Source organism: Amblyomma mixtum, chromosome 9 (assembly GCF_055824585.1).
Source record: "Amblyomma mixtum isolate Tamu chromosome 9, ASM5582458v1, whole genome shotgun sequence".
Lineage (NCBI taxonomy): Eukaryota > Metazoa > Arthropoda > Arachnida > Ixodida > Ixodidae > Amblyomma > Amblyomma mixtum.
Window position 1 is genome coordinate 48,667,860 of NC_143020.1, and position 12,899 is coordinate 48,680,758.

General features: G+C 45.3%; 1 protein-coding gene across 19 annotated transcripts in view; it reads right to left on the reverse strand.

Annotated features, from left to right (window-relative positions):
- The window catches only part of LOC149328933 (CUGBP Elav-like family member 2), a 572,935-nt gene that overhangs the window by 16,581 nt on the left and 543,455 nt on the right, over positions 1 to 12,899 (reverse strand). For 14 of the 19 annotated variants that reach the window (XM_089559969.1, XM_089559968.1, XM_089559966.1 and 11 more), the window contains 5 exons: positions 9,100 to 9,235; positions 7,073 to 7,149; positions 3,946 to 4,014; positions 2,064 to 2,237; positions 936 to 1,124 (listed from right to left, as the gene is read on the reverse strand). In XM_089559969.1, coding sequence (XP_089416095.1) covers positions 997 to 1,124; positions 2,064 to 2,237; positions 3,946 to 4,014; positions 7,073 to 7,149; positions 9,100 to 9,235 — 584 coding nt within the window. In that variant the 3' untranslated portion in view covers positions 936 to 996. The remainder of the gene's footprint in view (positions 1 to 935; positions 1,125 to 2,063; positions 2,238 to 3,945; positions 4,015 to 7,072; positions 7,150 to 9,099; positions 9,236 to 12,899) is intronic. The other 5 variants (XM_089559971.1, XM_089559957.1, XM_089559964.1 and 2 more) reach the window with 3 other exon arrangements.

Consider the following 12,899-nt stretch of genomic DNA (forward strand, 5'->3'; position numbering starts at 1 on the left):
ACAAGCTCAGATACACTGAGATGGCAGGAATATAAACACCATTTGCATAATTGGCTGAATAATGTAATGTATGCCTAACGAGTACACTAACTGATGGGTCAGAGACACCCAATTTTTCAGCACGTGTGCTTTTTATCTTTGCAACGATGCAAAAGGCAGTAAGCAAACATGGATCACCATGTGAAATATGCTTTCACCCAAAACATAATTTGTAACTGGTTCAAGGCAGTTTCACTTACACTTTCAGAAGCCGAATTTGTAACTGGTTCAAGGCAGTTTCACTTACACTTTCAGAAGCCAAATTTGTAACTTGCTGTCTTTCAAGGCCCTGGGGCAGGCTAGCATAGGAGTTTGGAGCTTTGGTTTAGGTTTGGTTTATGGGGTTTAACGTCCCAAAGCGACTAAGGCTATGAGAGACGCCGTAGTGGAGGGCTCCGGAAATTTCGACCACCTGGGGCTCTTTAACGTGCACTGACATCGCACAGTACACGGGCCTCTAGAATTTCTCCTCCAAAGAAATTCAGCCGCCGCGGCCGGGATCGAACCCGCGTCTTTCGGGTCAGCAGCCGAGCACCATAACCACTGAGCCACCGCGGCGGCTGGAGCGAATTATAACAACGAGGCAGCAGATATATTCCAGCTTATGCATGCTTCAAGAATCCTTGAAATTACTTCCGAATTCACAGCCATTGAATTAGTCACTGAAACCAAAACCAGAACTGCATTGGACGAGAAACTCAATTACAAATTATTTAACGGGTATGGGCAAACTTCCAAGTGGTAACCCGTGCCTAGCACATCATTCCACAGAAAGAACACACAACCAAAAATTTTGAGTCTCCGCCTGGATGACCTGCAGCTACCACTCTGGTGCCACACACACACTTTCTGACGTAAAGTGAAAGACATGAGGGATAAGAGAGGAGGGGGCTTACCCAGGCATTTGCTGGGTGTCCGCCTAGAGTCAAGAGGGGTGGGGTCGGTCAGGTCAACGTCTCAGTAGGGCTTGCTGGCGTCTTTCGACCGCTTGAGCTGCACTTTGAGTCGCTTGGTGCCAATCTGGAAGCCATTCATGGCCTGAATGGCCGCTTGCGCACTTAGGGAGTTGTCGTAGCTCACAAAACCTGCAAGAGAAGAAAAGGGAGGAAGGAAGGAAAGAGAGACATGAGACGCAACGCCCGCACTTCAGATGTGGCAGTGAATGTGGCAGTCTCCTTAGTTCTTCAGTCTATGAAGGTGGCTAACTTAAAAGAGCCTCAGCGACTTGGCACGCATCATACTCACAATGCCCGTACAGAAAAAAAGTGAGATATTTTTACAGCGACACCTGCTGACACCTCATTTCCTGGAATGGCAGCAGCGTCTGTTGTCCACCCAATGAAGGAGTGAGAAAGGGAAGGTGCACCGAGGGGAAAGGGAACAAAGGCAATGCTAGGGGAGGTGCTCGCCACTGGCTGGCACTAGGTGCCTACAGGCACCTAGTGCCTACATAGTGAGTATATAGTGCATACATAGTGCTACATAGTGCCTACATAGTGCATACATAGCGCCTACATAGTGCCTACCCAGTGCATACATAACGCATACATAGTGCCTACATAGTGAGTACGTAGTGCATACATAGTGCTACATAGTGAGTACGTAGTGCATACATAGCGCATACATAGTGCCTACATAGTGCATGCATAGTTCTAACTTACTACAGCACTTAAAATAGTCTGCTTTAATAGCTAGAATTACAGCAAACGATGTATCAGCAGTTATAGTGCCTTTTTTTGTGCCACACGTGACCCAAAATATCAACTACACGTCACAGCAATCGTTCGGTTTATGAAACCGAAACAGCATCAAGAAGAAATTGAATTACAAATTATTGGGCAGTCATAGGCGAATATGACGTGGTGCTTTGTGTATAGTAATGTGTAGTGCGTCGTTTAAATGCAATCGCAATTAAGGCCAGTAGTCGGAGGTCCCACATGCAGGTTGACTCTCCTAATTTCCAAAGGTCGACGTAATAGCTTCGGTGCGTGTGGATGCGGTAGTAGTAAGTGGGTGCTGCTCACCAAAGCACTTGCTGAGGTTGGTCTGCTTGTCGATGAACACCTTGGCGGAGATGACATTGCCGAAGGGCATGAAGGTCTGCGCCAGGTCACTGTCGGTGAACTCTTGCGGCAGGTGGTAGATGAACAGGTTGGCCCCCTCGGGACCTGCGTAGGTCGTGGCCGCGAGGAAGCACTCTGCCACTCCGTTAACAAGGCCGCTCCCGCACCCCACCGATGCGATGGGCACACAACACATCACTCAAACACTCTCTGCTCTTGCTCTTTTGATAGAGATTCAAACTCCTTTTCAAAGAGAGAGACACGCAAAGGCCATAGCTGTGCACAGTGCCACTTTTTTCATGCAAGGCTGCTCATCCAATTCATTCGTCAGCGAGGTAAAAGACAGCAAAAATGCCCGACGACACTGAATTCACAGCATGCAGTCTCCAGCTTGCATGATAACACTGCAACCTTCAGTTTCAGTAGAGACCCGCACTATACATTTCACAAGTTGTACCATCATCCTGTACTGCGCGATCGCCTTATTCCACAGCCATTTTGTGTATCCCATCATACTGACCATAATCATAAAGTCGGTTTAGTTTCTGCTAATACCAGATATTTTTCCCAGTCATTTTTGCTGCATACCTTGCGTGACTGGAATCACCTTCCCATAGGCATTGCCGACATCAATAATTATGACATGTTCCGCGAAGCTATAGCTAGCATTGTATACTCAGGTGTTATTTAAATTCGTCTCTTTGCTGTATTTTCTAACCTTATTCATGTGTTTTGCCACTCCCCCTCTGTAATGCCTCTGGCCCTGAGGGGTACAATAAATGAAATGAAATACATGGGCATTATACATGAGCATTATACATGGGCATGGGCATTATACCTTTGCCTTTTTCCCTGTGTGCACATACTAGTTCTGGTCAATTCATATCTTGACATCAAAGTCCTGTGCTCAGCACTGAACTGTAGATGAGACAGAGCCAAGGCAATTCAATACAAACATCATCATTTATTTACCCTTAAAGGTGCACTGAAGAGGAATCTGAACTCGTCTTTTTGCCGCGGGAGCTCAACCTACACGTTATGAGCATTCTTAGAAACTTGATTTATTGACCTGTGTGGCCGATTTCCCTAATTAAATCGAATTAATGTCCGGCTCCCGCCTTTTTTTTTCAATTCTCCCTCATACGGTGGGCGGAGTCAACCAATGCGCGGAGTGCCTTTCACCCAGTCCTGTGGCAGCTTGCCGCTCTGCCATCGGCGGAGTAATATGTAGTAATCCGCAGAAGCAAATAGTCCGCGCGAATTTTTCTTTCTGCGGGCTTATTTTGTGGCTATATTATCAGCGAATGAAACTACTTACTGACGTAAACCTAAAAAACAACATAAAGCGAAAGCAAAGCCTCCACGGAGCTGGCTGAAAGGCACTCCACGTTTGGTTGACTCCGCCCACCGTACGAGGGAGAATTCAAAAATAAAGGCGGGAGCGGGATGTTAATTCGATTTAATTAGGGAAATCGGCCACACAGGGCAATAAGTCGAAGTTTCTAAGAATGCTCGGAACGTGTAGAACGAGTTCTCGCGGCAAAAAGGCGAGTTCAGATTCCATCTTCAGTGCACCTTTAAGGGCCCCAGGGGGCATTACATAAGGGGGGGGGGGGGGGCGAACAGTAATCATGTCACAAAGAACAAAGTTAACACTCAAGAACTTGTCATACTGGCCAGGTCTCAGGAGCAGGCATTATATTTAGACTGCAATTGTCCACAAAGTAGACAAGGTGAACAAGAAAAACCAGAGACGAAAAATGGCAAAATGTCATCCACAAAATCTAACGTGCCCGACACACACAGTCAACAAAGCGAGTGAGAGAGAGGTGCACTCTATTACCTTCAACCTGCTTCCCAATGGGATTCTGCGACTGCTGCAGACCAATCTGCGCAAAGGCTCCGGGCACAGCTAGAGGGGGGGGGGGGGGGAGAGAGGGAGAGAGAGAGAGAATGAGAAATAAGTTGCACCGTATACTTCTTCCGTTTCCATAGGTGCACGTGCAGTGATGTTTTCATGAGTTGAAGAAACCATGCCTGCTTCTTGTCATGCCTGCTGTTAAAAGAAAAATTAAGAAAAAGTCATATCTTCCAGGATACACGGTAGACTCCCGTTAAGACGAACATGTTGACGATGAATTCTCAGATAAAATGAACAATTCAAGACCTTTTGGTTGCTTTTCCATAGGACTCAATGTAAAAAAAAACAAAAATAAAGGAAATCAGCTTGAGGCGATTGTTTCGCGTGTGTTTCGGTTAAGATGAGCTTTTGCAGTGACCGCGAACCCTGGCGACCTTGCATAACAGCACTCACAGGGTATCGTGTGGCACTGTGAAGCAACGGAAAAAAAGATATGGTAAAGTTGTAACGTAGTTAAACCGATTAGATGTGCAAAAGCATGTGCAAAACCTGACTGGCTCATGGTTTTGCTTTCCTGGGTCGTCAGCACATCTGGCGACGATATTGATTCACTAGTAGTATTAGTTGATGAAAACGACGATGTGCAATGCACAGCGCAAGAGTGTTAAATTAGTTGGATAGTACTATTAGTTTATGAGGACGATGATGTGCAGTGAACAGAGTGCGAGTGTGTATATAACTTCGAGAGTAATATTAACTGATGAAGACAACTCGTCATTGTTTTCATGCAACACATACTTGGGTATGCATAGCATGCCCACATTTCTTTTTTTGGTGCACTTCTGATAAGACAAACAAATTTCGCAGTCCCTCAAAGTTCATCTTAAAGAGAGTCCACTGTAGTACGTACGCTATGTGGCCTTTCCACAAATGTTCGTTTTTAAGTCATTAGACACCTTTAGCATACCGTGTACCGTCTTACCGTTACCGTTACCGGAATACCGAGAGCCCGCCCACCGCCGGTGAGCGTGCGCTTATTGGTTCCGATGCTGCCGGCGCGCGCGCAGCTCCTGGGTACGTGGCGCCATCTTGTGCCGTCAAGGCGATTTGCGTATGTGCATTGGCTGCGCGGAGGCTCCCGGTACTCCGGTAACGGTAACACGGTATGCTAAAGGTGTCTATTACCTGCAGCTTGTTGTTTAACAAACACAAAGACATTAGAGCAAATTATAGAGCAGAAGGCTAGTCTACCCTCCTCAAACCCCTCCCATTGTTTTTTCTTTTCATGCTTTTCACGTTTTGCTTCCACCTGAATGCGGCCAATGCGGCCAGAATTTGATCCGGCAATCTTCAGCTCAGCCAAACACAAAATCCACTCAGCTGCTGTTGCGGGTACAAGTGACGTAAGCCAGAAGCACAAAAGCCCTCCGAAGTGCTGGCAAAGTAAGCCAACAACAATCCAATGGTTGCAAAGACAACCACCATGTGTTTATGAGCGGGAACACAAAAGGCAGACCAAGGACAAAGGACACATGGTCAGGCATATGATGACAGATTAGTCAAGCAGCGTGGCAGCAGAAATGAAGTTGCCATCATCGACAGTGTTTTCAGAAGGGTATACATCTCATGAGCATTCGAAAGTGATACCTGATGTGTAAGCACGACGTTTTCAAACTACTAACAGGTTCCCAGTCTGCAGTGGAGCAGGCATTAAAGGTGTGATTTGGCAACTGTGAGTGAATGACAGTCCCATTCATCTCCATCAATCCAGCTGACAGCACTAGGCGAGTAAAAATATATGCACAGAGCCAGTTTCCATCTCAGTCGCTGCTCTGAGTGGAATCTGACACGGCGGCTCTTCGTACTACAGTCGTGACTGACCCAAAATGCTGCACGTACTGCCAGCATAACCAACAAAACTGCAACCTCTACTCCTCTACCCATTTGTGTACAGGGACACTGGTACCAACTGCGTCCTATTTTTGTTGCTAGCAACACTCAATTGGTTCCCCTCTTTGAGCCTCTGTTAGCTCCCGATTACCGTATTTCATGCTTTGGCTTACCTTACGAAGGCTCCGTTTTCAATGAGGTCATTAGAATGGGGTGATCAACAGGTACGAGCCAACTTCAATTTACCCTCAGTTCCCTTTCATCCTTACTGTATCAAAACCTGACATTGGGATGTGACAGAAAGTCCAATTCCCTTAAAATACCAACAGAACACTGCACAGATAAAAAAAATAAAAAAAAATTCGTATGCTTTCAACTGCAGTGTAGTTTGCGAACACAACTTCATTTCTGCTGGCCAAAGAAGGTGCATTAAAGGGCCCCCAAGCCAAAGTGAGCTGTAAACGACTTTAAAGGCAGTTTCATACATTTCCCATTGCTTCCATACAGTGCAGCTCCGAGTCCCTAGAACCAACTCACTCTGATTCATCCCTACTTCTGACCCATTTTACCCGAAAAAATGTACACTCTAAACAGAAAAGACTAAAGAGGAAATAGTTTACTCCCTTTTCACTCCCATATAGGAGTATTCATGTTTAGACAGTGCACCCAGTGAAGCAGCTGCTATTTCACAAGCTTCCAACTTGCAGCTGCAACCATTGGCGACCTCACAATATCTGGGAATCCCAACGGGTGAGCTTTCAGTGCTCTCTGCGTGGTTCTCCTTTTAAACGCGCAGTTTCCTATAATGGGTGAAGCGGCAACACTTGGCCAAGTGCCGTGTGTGCCACTCTTGCACTGCTTAAATGAACCAAGCCTGCTCATCTTCATTATCATCCTCAACTACCGTCTGATGAAGGATAGAAAACCTCTTCCACTCTCACCCAGCAGACTACATAACCACATTTCTCCAACTAACTCTCTGCGGCCGCTATTATGGCTAAGAATCCAGTCTGTTACCCTTAACGATCACTCGTTATCTTGCATTCGCATTACATGCCCTGCCCAAGCCCGTTTCTTCTCCTTGATTTCGATTAGGATGTCATTAACCCGTGTCTGTTCCCTATCCCTCTAAGTAGTATTTTCGCCTTTTCCTAAGCCTTGGGGGCCCCTTTCACAGTGTCATGCAGCAGCGGGAGGACCACACACATGAAGCACTCACATGGATACTGCTGCATACCAGAATAGGCCTGTGCCAGGGCATCCAGGCTGGGACCGTTGGCAGTCAGACCACCCGCACTGCACAGGGAGAGGGTACAAGTTAGTGGTTTGCAAACCACACACGCAACTACACACTTCGAAAACGACTCAATAAAACAACCTTCAGACAAGAGCATCCTGGGAAACAAACTGTGAGAGAGCAACAGTTGCTCCTTACCAACACGCCTCTTTCCAACTGAGTGAGCATCACCGTCGAATTCATGAACGTGCTTCGAATCGAACTTCTACAGCAAGAGCATTTCAGAAACCAACCGAATTGCTCTTCAAGTGAAGGAAAAGCTCGAGGAGTTTCCCGAGAAGCTTGAGGTGGCACTGATGTTGCCTTGTGGGCTCCTCGACTTCCCGTTTGCTTGTTCCCATTTTGAGAAACACCAATGGCTTACCGCACGTGAATCGGAACAGTTCACTGTCTGCATGTAGTCCGAACTGGCAGCGTTAAATCTGACAGAGTGTAGTAATAAACGGCACCAAGACAACCTATCTTCTCTTAAATGTTCTTCTGTACCAAATTTGACCACAAAACAGCAGTCGCGATAGCCAACCAATTACAGCGGCCTCAGACTACTAATAAGGAGTCACAATAACATGACGGTTATTGCATTGCTTGCTCGCTGTATGGGTTCCATTCTACCCATAGATGAAGCTTTTTCATGAACTTGACATGAGAACCGTGCACCAAATTGTCGGTTGAGTGATAGCAATAATCCGTTTGACCCAGAACTCCCGGCATGTTTTTGTTTTGTGAGTACAACGGTGACTAGGCTTTTGACGTTCCTGTCCCTGATGCTGAGCACAGATGACCATAGCCAGTAGCTGACAACAGTGCTCTAAGCTGATCACTGCACTACGTTTCTTCGGCACGGGCACACTTTAAGTAGTCAAAGGAAACCTGAGCAACATTTACCAGCCTACCTTGTGCTGAGCTGGACAGCACATCTGACAGCTGGACATGAGCTCACTCTGTGAGGTGGTTTCTGCAGACAGCATGCTTGTGGGGAACGGTGTATTAAATGAAAGGAAGCTGGTGGGCTCTAAAGGCATGGTTGAGCGGTGAGAACATCTGTGGTACACGCATCAATGACTAGCCTGTTGCCTCAGGGTACGTATGTCTTTAGACATGTTGCTGAGGGAGCGCGTCGGTTCACTCGCAAAAGGCATATTCGTGATCGGCGAAAGGGAACCACTTTGCAAGTGTGTTTACAATGACAGCTCCCAGCTTGCTATCAAACCGCAAGCGGCATTCGCTTCAGGAGATTAGTTCGGGTACATGCGTTGTAACCAGTGGTGTGCAACCACGCACATTTCCACTGCTTGCCGCTCACCACCAAGGGTGAGAGAATAATCACACCAATCTCACATAGAAGCCACCAGGTTTTGCACCATTTCTTAATGCTCTAGGCACGCCCTACGTCACGCCCGACATCATGGCCGATGTCACGACGACGCCATGACCCGACGCCATGACCGACGCCATGACCGACGCCATGACCGACGTCATGTCCGACGTCATGTCCGACGTCATGTCCGACGTCATGTCCGATGTCATGTCCGATGCCATGACTGACGCCATGCCCGACATGGACGCAAAAAGCTGCTGCTCAGTCAATCAAACCGTAGAAGCAGACTGGATTCAATGACTCATATTAAGAAACACCAAGATAAGTGGTGACACTTCAATGGCTTACCGCACATGAATCAGAACAGTTCGCTGTATGCATGTAGTCCGAACTGACAGCGTTAAATCTGACAGAGTGTAGTAATAAACGACACCAAGACAACCTATCTTCTCTTAAATGTTCTTCTGTGCCAAATTTGACCACAAAACAGCAGTCGCGATAGCCAAGCAATTTACAGCGGCCTCAGACTACTAATAAGGAGTCACAGAGACATCCCCAAGTTTGTGATCTCAGTTTGAGCCAACTTTCACTGTGTCGCATGAATCTGCTACCTGAGTTACTCAATGCTCACCCGTTCACGTTGGTCAGTGCGCCCATCGTCGTGAGCGAGTTGGTGCTCATCCCCAGGGCCATGCTCGACACGGGGCTCAGTGAGCTCACACCGCTCAGGGACGAGTTGCCGCTCGACGTGCTCCCAGACACATTCCCTGGGATGAGGAATGGAAGGAGGGGGGGGAACAAGAAAGGGGGAAGGGGAAAGAGAATGTGATAAGAAAATGAGGACTCCAGCCCCAAATTCTTGATCTGAATGTTCTGACAGTACGGTCGAAATAAAAAAACTTTGAAAAAGCACTAACGTCCCAAAAGTCACACTTAGCAGCATAGTTCCCAAATCATAGCCTGGCACTAGGCACTAGGCTGATTACACCTTGCTCTCACGCTGTGTACGCCTGTAGTCAAAAGTCTATGGAACGCAATACCATTGACAAAAAGCAATTTTGTCACAGCTGTCGCGCACGGCCTGGAATAGATATAAGAGCTTAATTTTGAGTGCGCAATTCACGAAGTGCACCATTACACCTGATGGGATTTGCCCCTGATGCAAATAGATTTCAACTCTTCATCGAAGTAGCGTTTCGTAAACTCACGATGCAGTCTGCATGCATATATTATGCAGGATATTGGTACATGCAGACTAAACAAAGAAAGCCCAACCACCAAAAGGCTTTTCCATGAAAAAAGTTGTTCCTTTGAGGAAACAAAAACTGCTTCCACAGATAGTGGTCTGCCACTGCTATAACTTTTCTAGCAGTAGGTTGTCAGAACTCTTACACATGAACAACTAATACCGCTAATCTTTTACGCAAAAATGACAGCCATAAAAAATAATTATTTTAAACAGTTAATAGCTCAAAAATAAGAAGCATGACTTCACAAACTGACTTTCTCCTAATGAAACAATACAGTATCACGTAACAAATGAAACTTCACACTAAATTAAAAACGGCTCAAGAACTTCTCATGTTATTTAGAACTACAAGTTAAAGCTTCGTTTCAATGTATCTTTCCAACATATAAAAGGGTGTTGTAGATATGTACACTGTGATTAATGCATGTTATGGGCGATTACTCAGAGTATCAGCAGACATTCCTGACAGACCCCTAAGTGAATTCACATATTTGTAAAAATGGAGCAAAATATAAGCCAGAATGATGGGCATGCAGGATGTGTTTGCTTGCAGCTTTTTTTTATGTTTTCACATATGACAGCGTGTAAGTGTGATTCAGAAAAATAACTTGCAATGCTACCCATACAGGAAAGTCAGCACTAAGCCAGAAAACTGTGCTCAGAGTCTGAATTTTTTGCATTTTGTGCATTGTATAACGAAACAAAAATTCTAAGACCTAGCACAATTACCTGACTCCTGGTTAATGACTGTAGATTTGAAAAGGTTATCCATCTATGCTCATCATGAAAAGCAAACTCCTTGGGCTAGTTCACAGTTAGTGAATCTGAATGGCTGTAAATAACTTCATATAAGTGGCATGTAAAACTAACACATAAGAAAGATAAAAAGGTTTTGCCTTCAAACAGCCAAGGAGACCACTATTAATGCCAGGAAGGTTTACAGACATCTGGAAACTCTATACGTTGCTTAATGTGCCAACATCGAAGGAATTAAAATGCAGAAATCTACTGAAGTTCGGGCAGTTTGCTGTGAGCACCTGCAATACCTTCTGCACTTTGAAAAATAGTTCCTAGAAATCTAATCAGCAATGACGTATTAACAAACCTTTTTTTACAATGCTCATGAATTAGCCAATGGCAGAGTACCGTTTAAGGAACATTAAGCTTCAATATGTGTAACCGAAACTCATCCACCAAAAAGCGGTGACTTGCACAAGCGATTTTGTTTCAGTAACGTTACTATAAATAGCACGCCAGAAACTCCTACATTTGAACGGCGGTACAAAAATTTCCTAATAACTATGCAATTCTTAACTACATGCACAACTACAGTAAAACCTTGTCAACTTGGCCTCTGTTACTTCGGACATCCGCTTGGTCTTGAATGGATGTCCCAATCAAGACCTGTTGGGAACTACTTTGCAGAGTGAATCGCTTGTTTAGAATTGTCGTGCTCATTCAAGAAGGTATAACAGGATGATTCTTGTTTTGTGCTAGGCTCCTCCAAGTTTTTTTGTTTTCATTGTGTGCATGCCATGGACCACGCTTTCAGCATTTTGCACATTACCATAGAGGCTGTGACATTTTTACATTACACCATCAGTGAGGGTGCCAAGAGGAGGCAACAGGTGGTGGCGGTCACCACCTGAAAATTTTGCAGGGCGCAGAAAAATCTGCCAAACGCTTTGTTCAGACCCTGACGGGGAATAATGTTCATGAGAGTGCAGCCCATATTGGGCATCATCACTGCAGGCCCATTGCATTTTGTTTGTTTTATTTTTATGACAAGCAATGCCGCAAAGGCAACATGCCTACCCAACGTTTTACACCCCTCTCCACTCCCTCTCTGTGCTGCTCCGCTACCAATCTCCTGAGGCCGTTACACAGATACTGTGTGCAAGTGTGGGGGGGTGGGCTGTTGACATCTCGACAGAGTGTCCTCAATAGTGTCCTCGACAGTGTCCTTGACAGAGTGTCCTCAACAGAGTGTCCTTGACAGAGTGTCCTCAACAGTGTCCTTGACAGAGTGTCCTCGACAGAGTGTCCTCGACAGTATCCTTGACAGAGTGTCCTCGACAGTGTCCTTGACAGAGTGTCCTCAACAGAGTGTCCTCGACAGAGTGTCCTCGACAGTGTCCTCGACAGTGTCCTCAACAGTGTCCTCAACAGAGTGTTCTCAACAGAGTGTCGAGGTTGGTTCATCTGACAATGCGTACTGCACTACATGGCAGAACTAAGAGATATAGCCATTGCCATGCAAATTTCTTGCAGGAACCAAACCATGAATCACAAATTTTTTTAAGGAATTAAGGTGTGTTGATGTGGGACACTTGATTATGGTTTTTCTTTCGTGCCCTCGGTAATTCCGTTTTCAGTCAGTTCAGACGTCTTCTCCAGTCCCACAAGATCTGAATTAACGGGGTTTCACTGTTTCCAAAAGCTTCTGGAACATTTCTCTGGTTGAATTCTGGTCGAAAATCAACTTTCGGGAATAACGTGCGGAGAAAACTTCCTTTCTCCGTTCAGGCCGTGGCAGGGAATTAAACCTGCGGAATTATGCTGCCTCCACACATTTTTATCTGCCCTTTCTTACACGATGCAAAGACAATAAAATGCACCTTTTGAGTACTGAAGATGTTCAGTAACTGTTCACAGAACAGAGGCTACAGTGTGGTTTCATCAAACTAAACTTTAGGCTCATAGGTTATAAATCTCTTCGGTTCGAAATTCAGCTGAACAAAACTAAATCCTTAATAGGGCAAGCAACATTCTATAAATAAAAGGACCTATAATTTGGGGCTACAGTATAGTTTCATCAAACTAGTCCAGGCTTACAGGTTATAAATCTTTGCTGCGTCAAAAATTAAACTGAACAAAATTAAATCCTTAATAGGACAACCAACATTTCACAAATAAAAGGACATATATATAATTTGAGGTTACAGTGTGGTTTCATCAAACTAAACTATGGGCTTGCAAGTTAAAAATCTTTGCTGTGTCGAAACTCAGCTGACTTAAAACAAAATCCTTAATAGGACGAGCAACATTACATGAATAAAAGGTCCTATAATAGAAAAGCAGCTGTTACAACGGGCACACTTTACTGCCTACTACTGCACTTTATTACAGCTGTAACCGCCCTCCTCCATAAAGTCCCTGGTTCCAAGGGTATAAATAAGTAA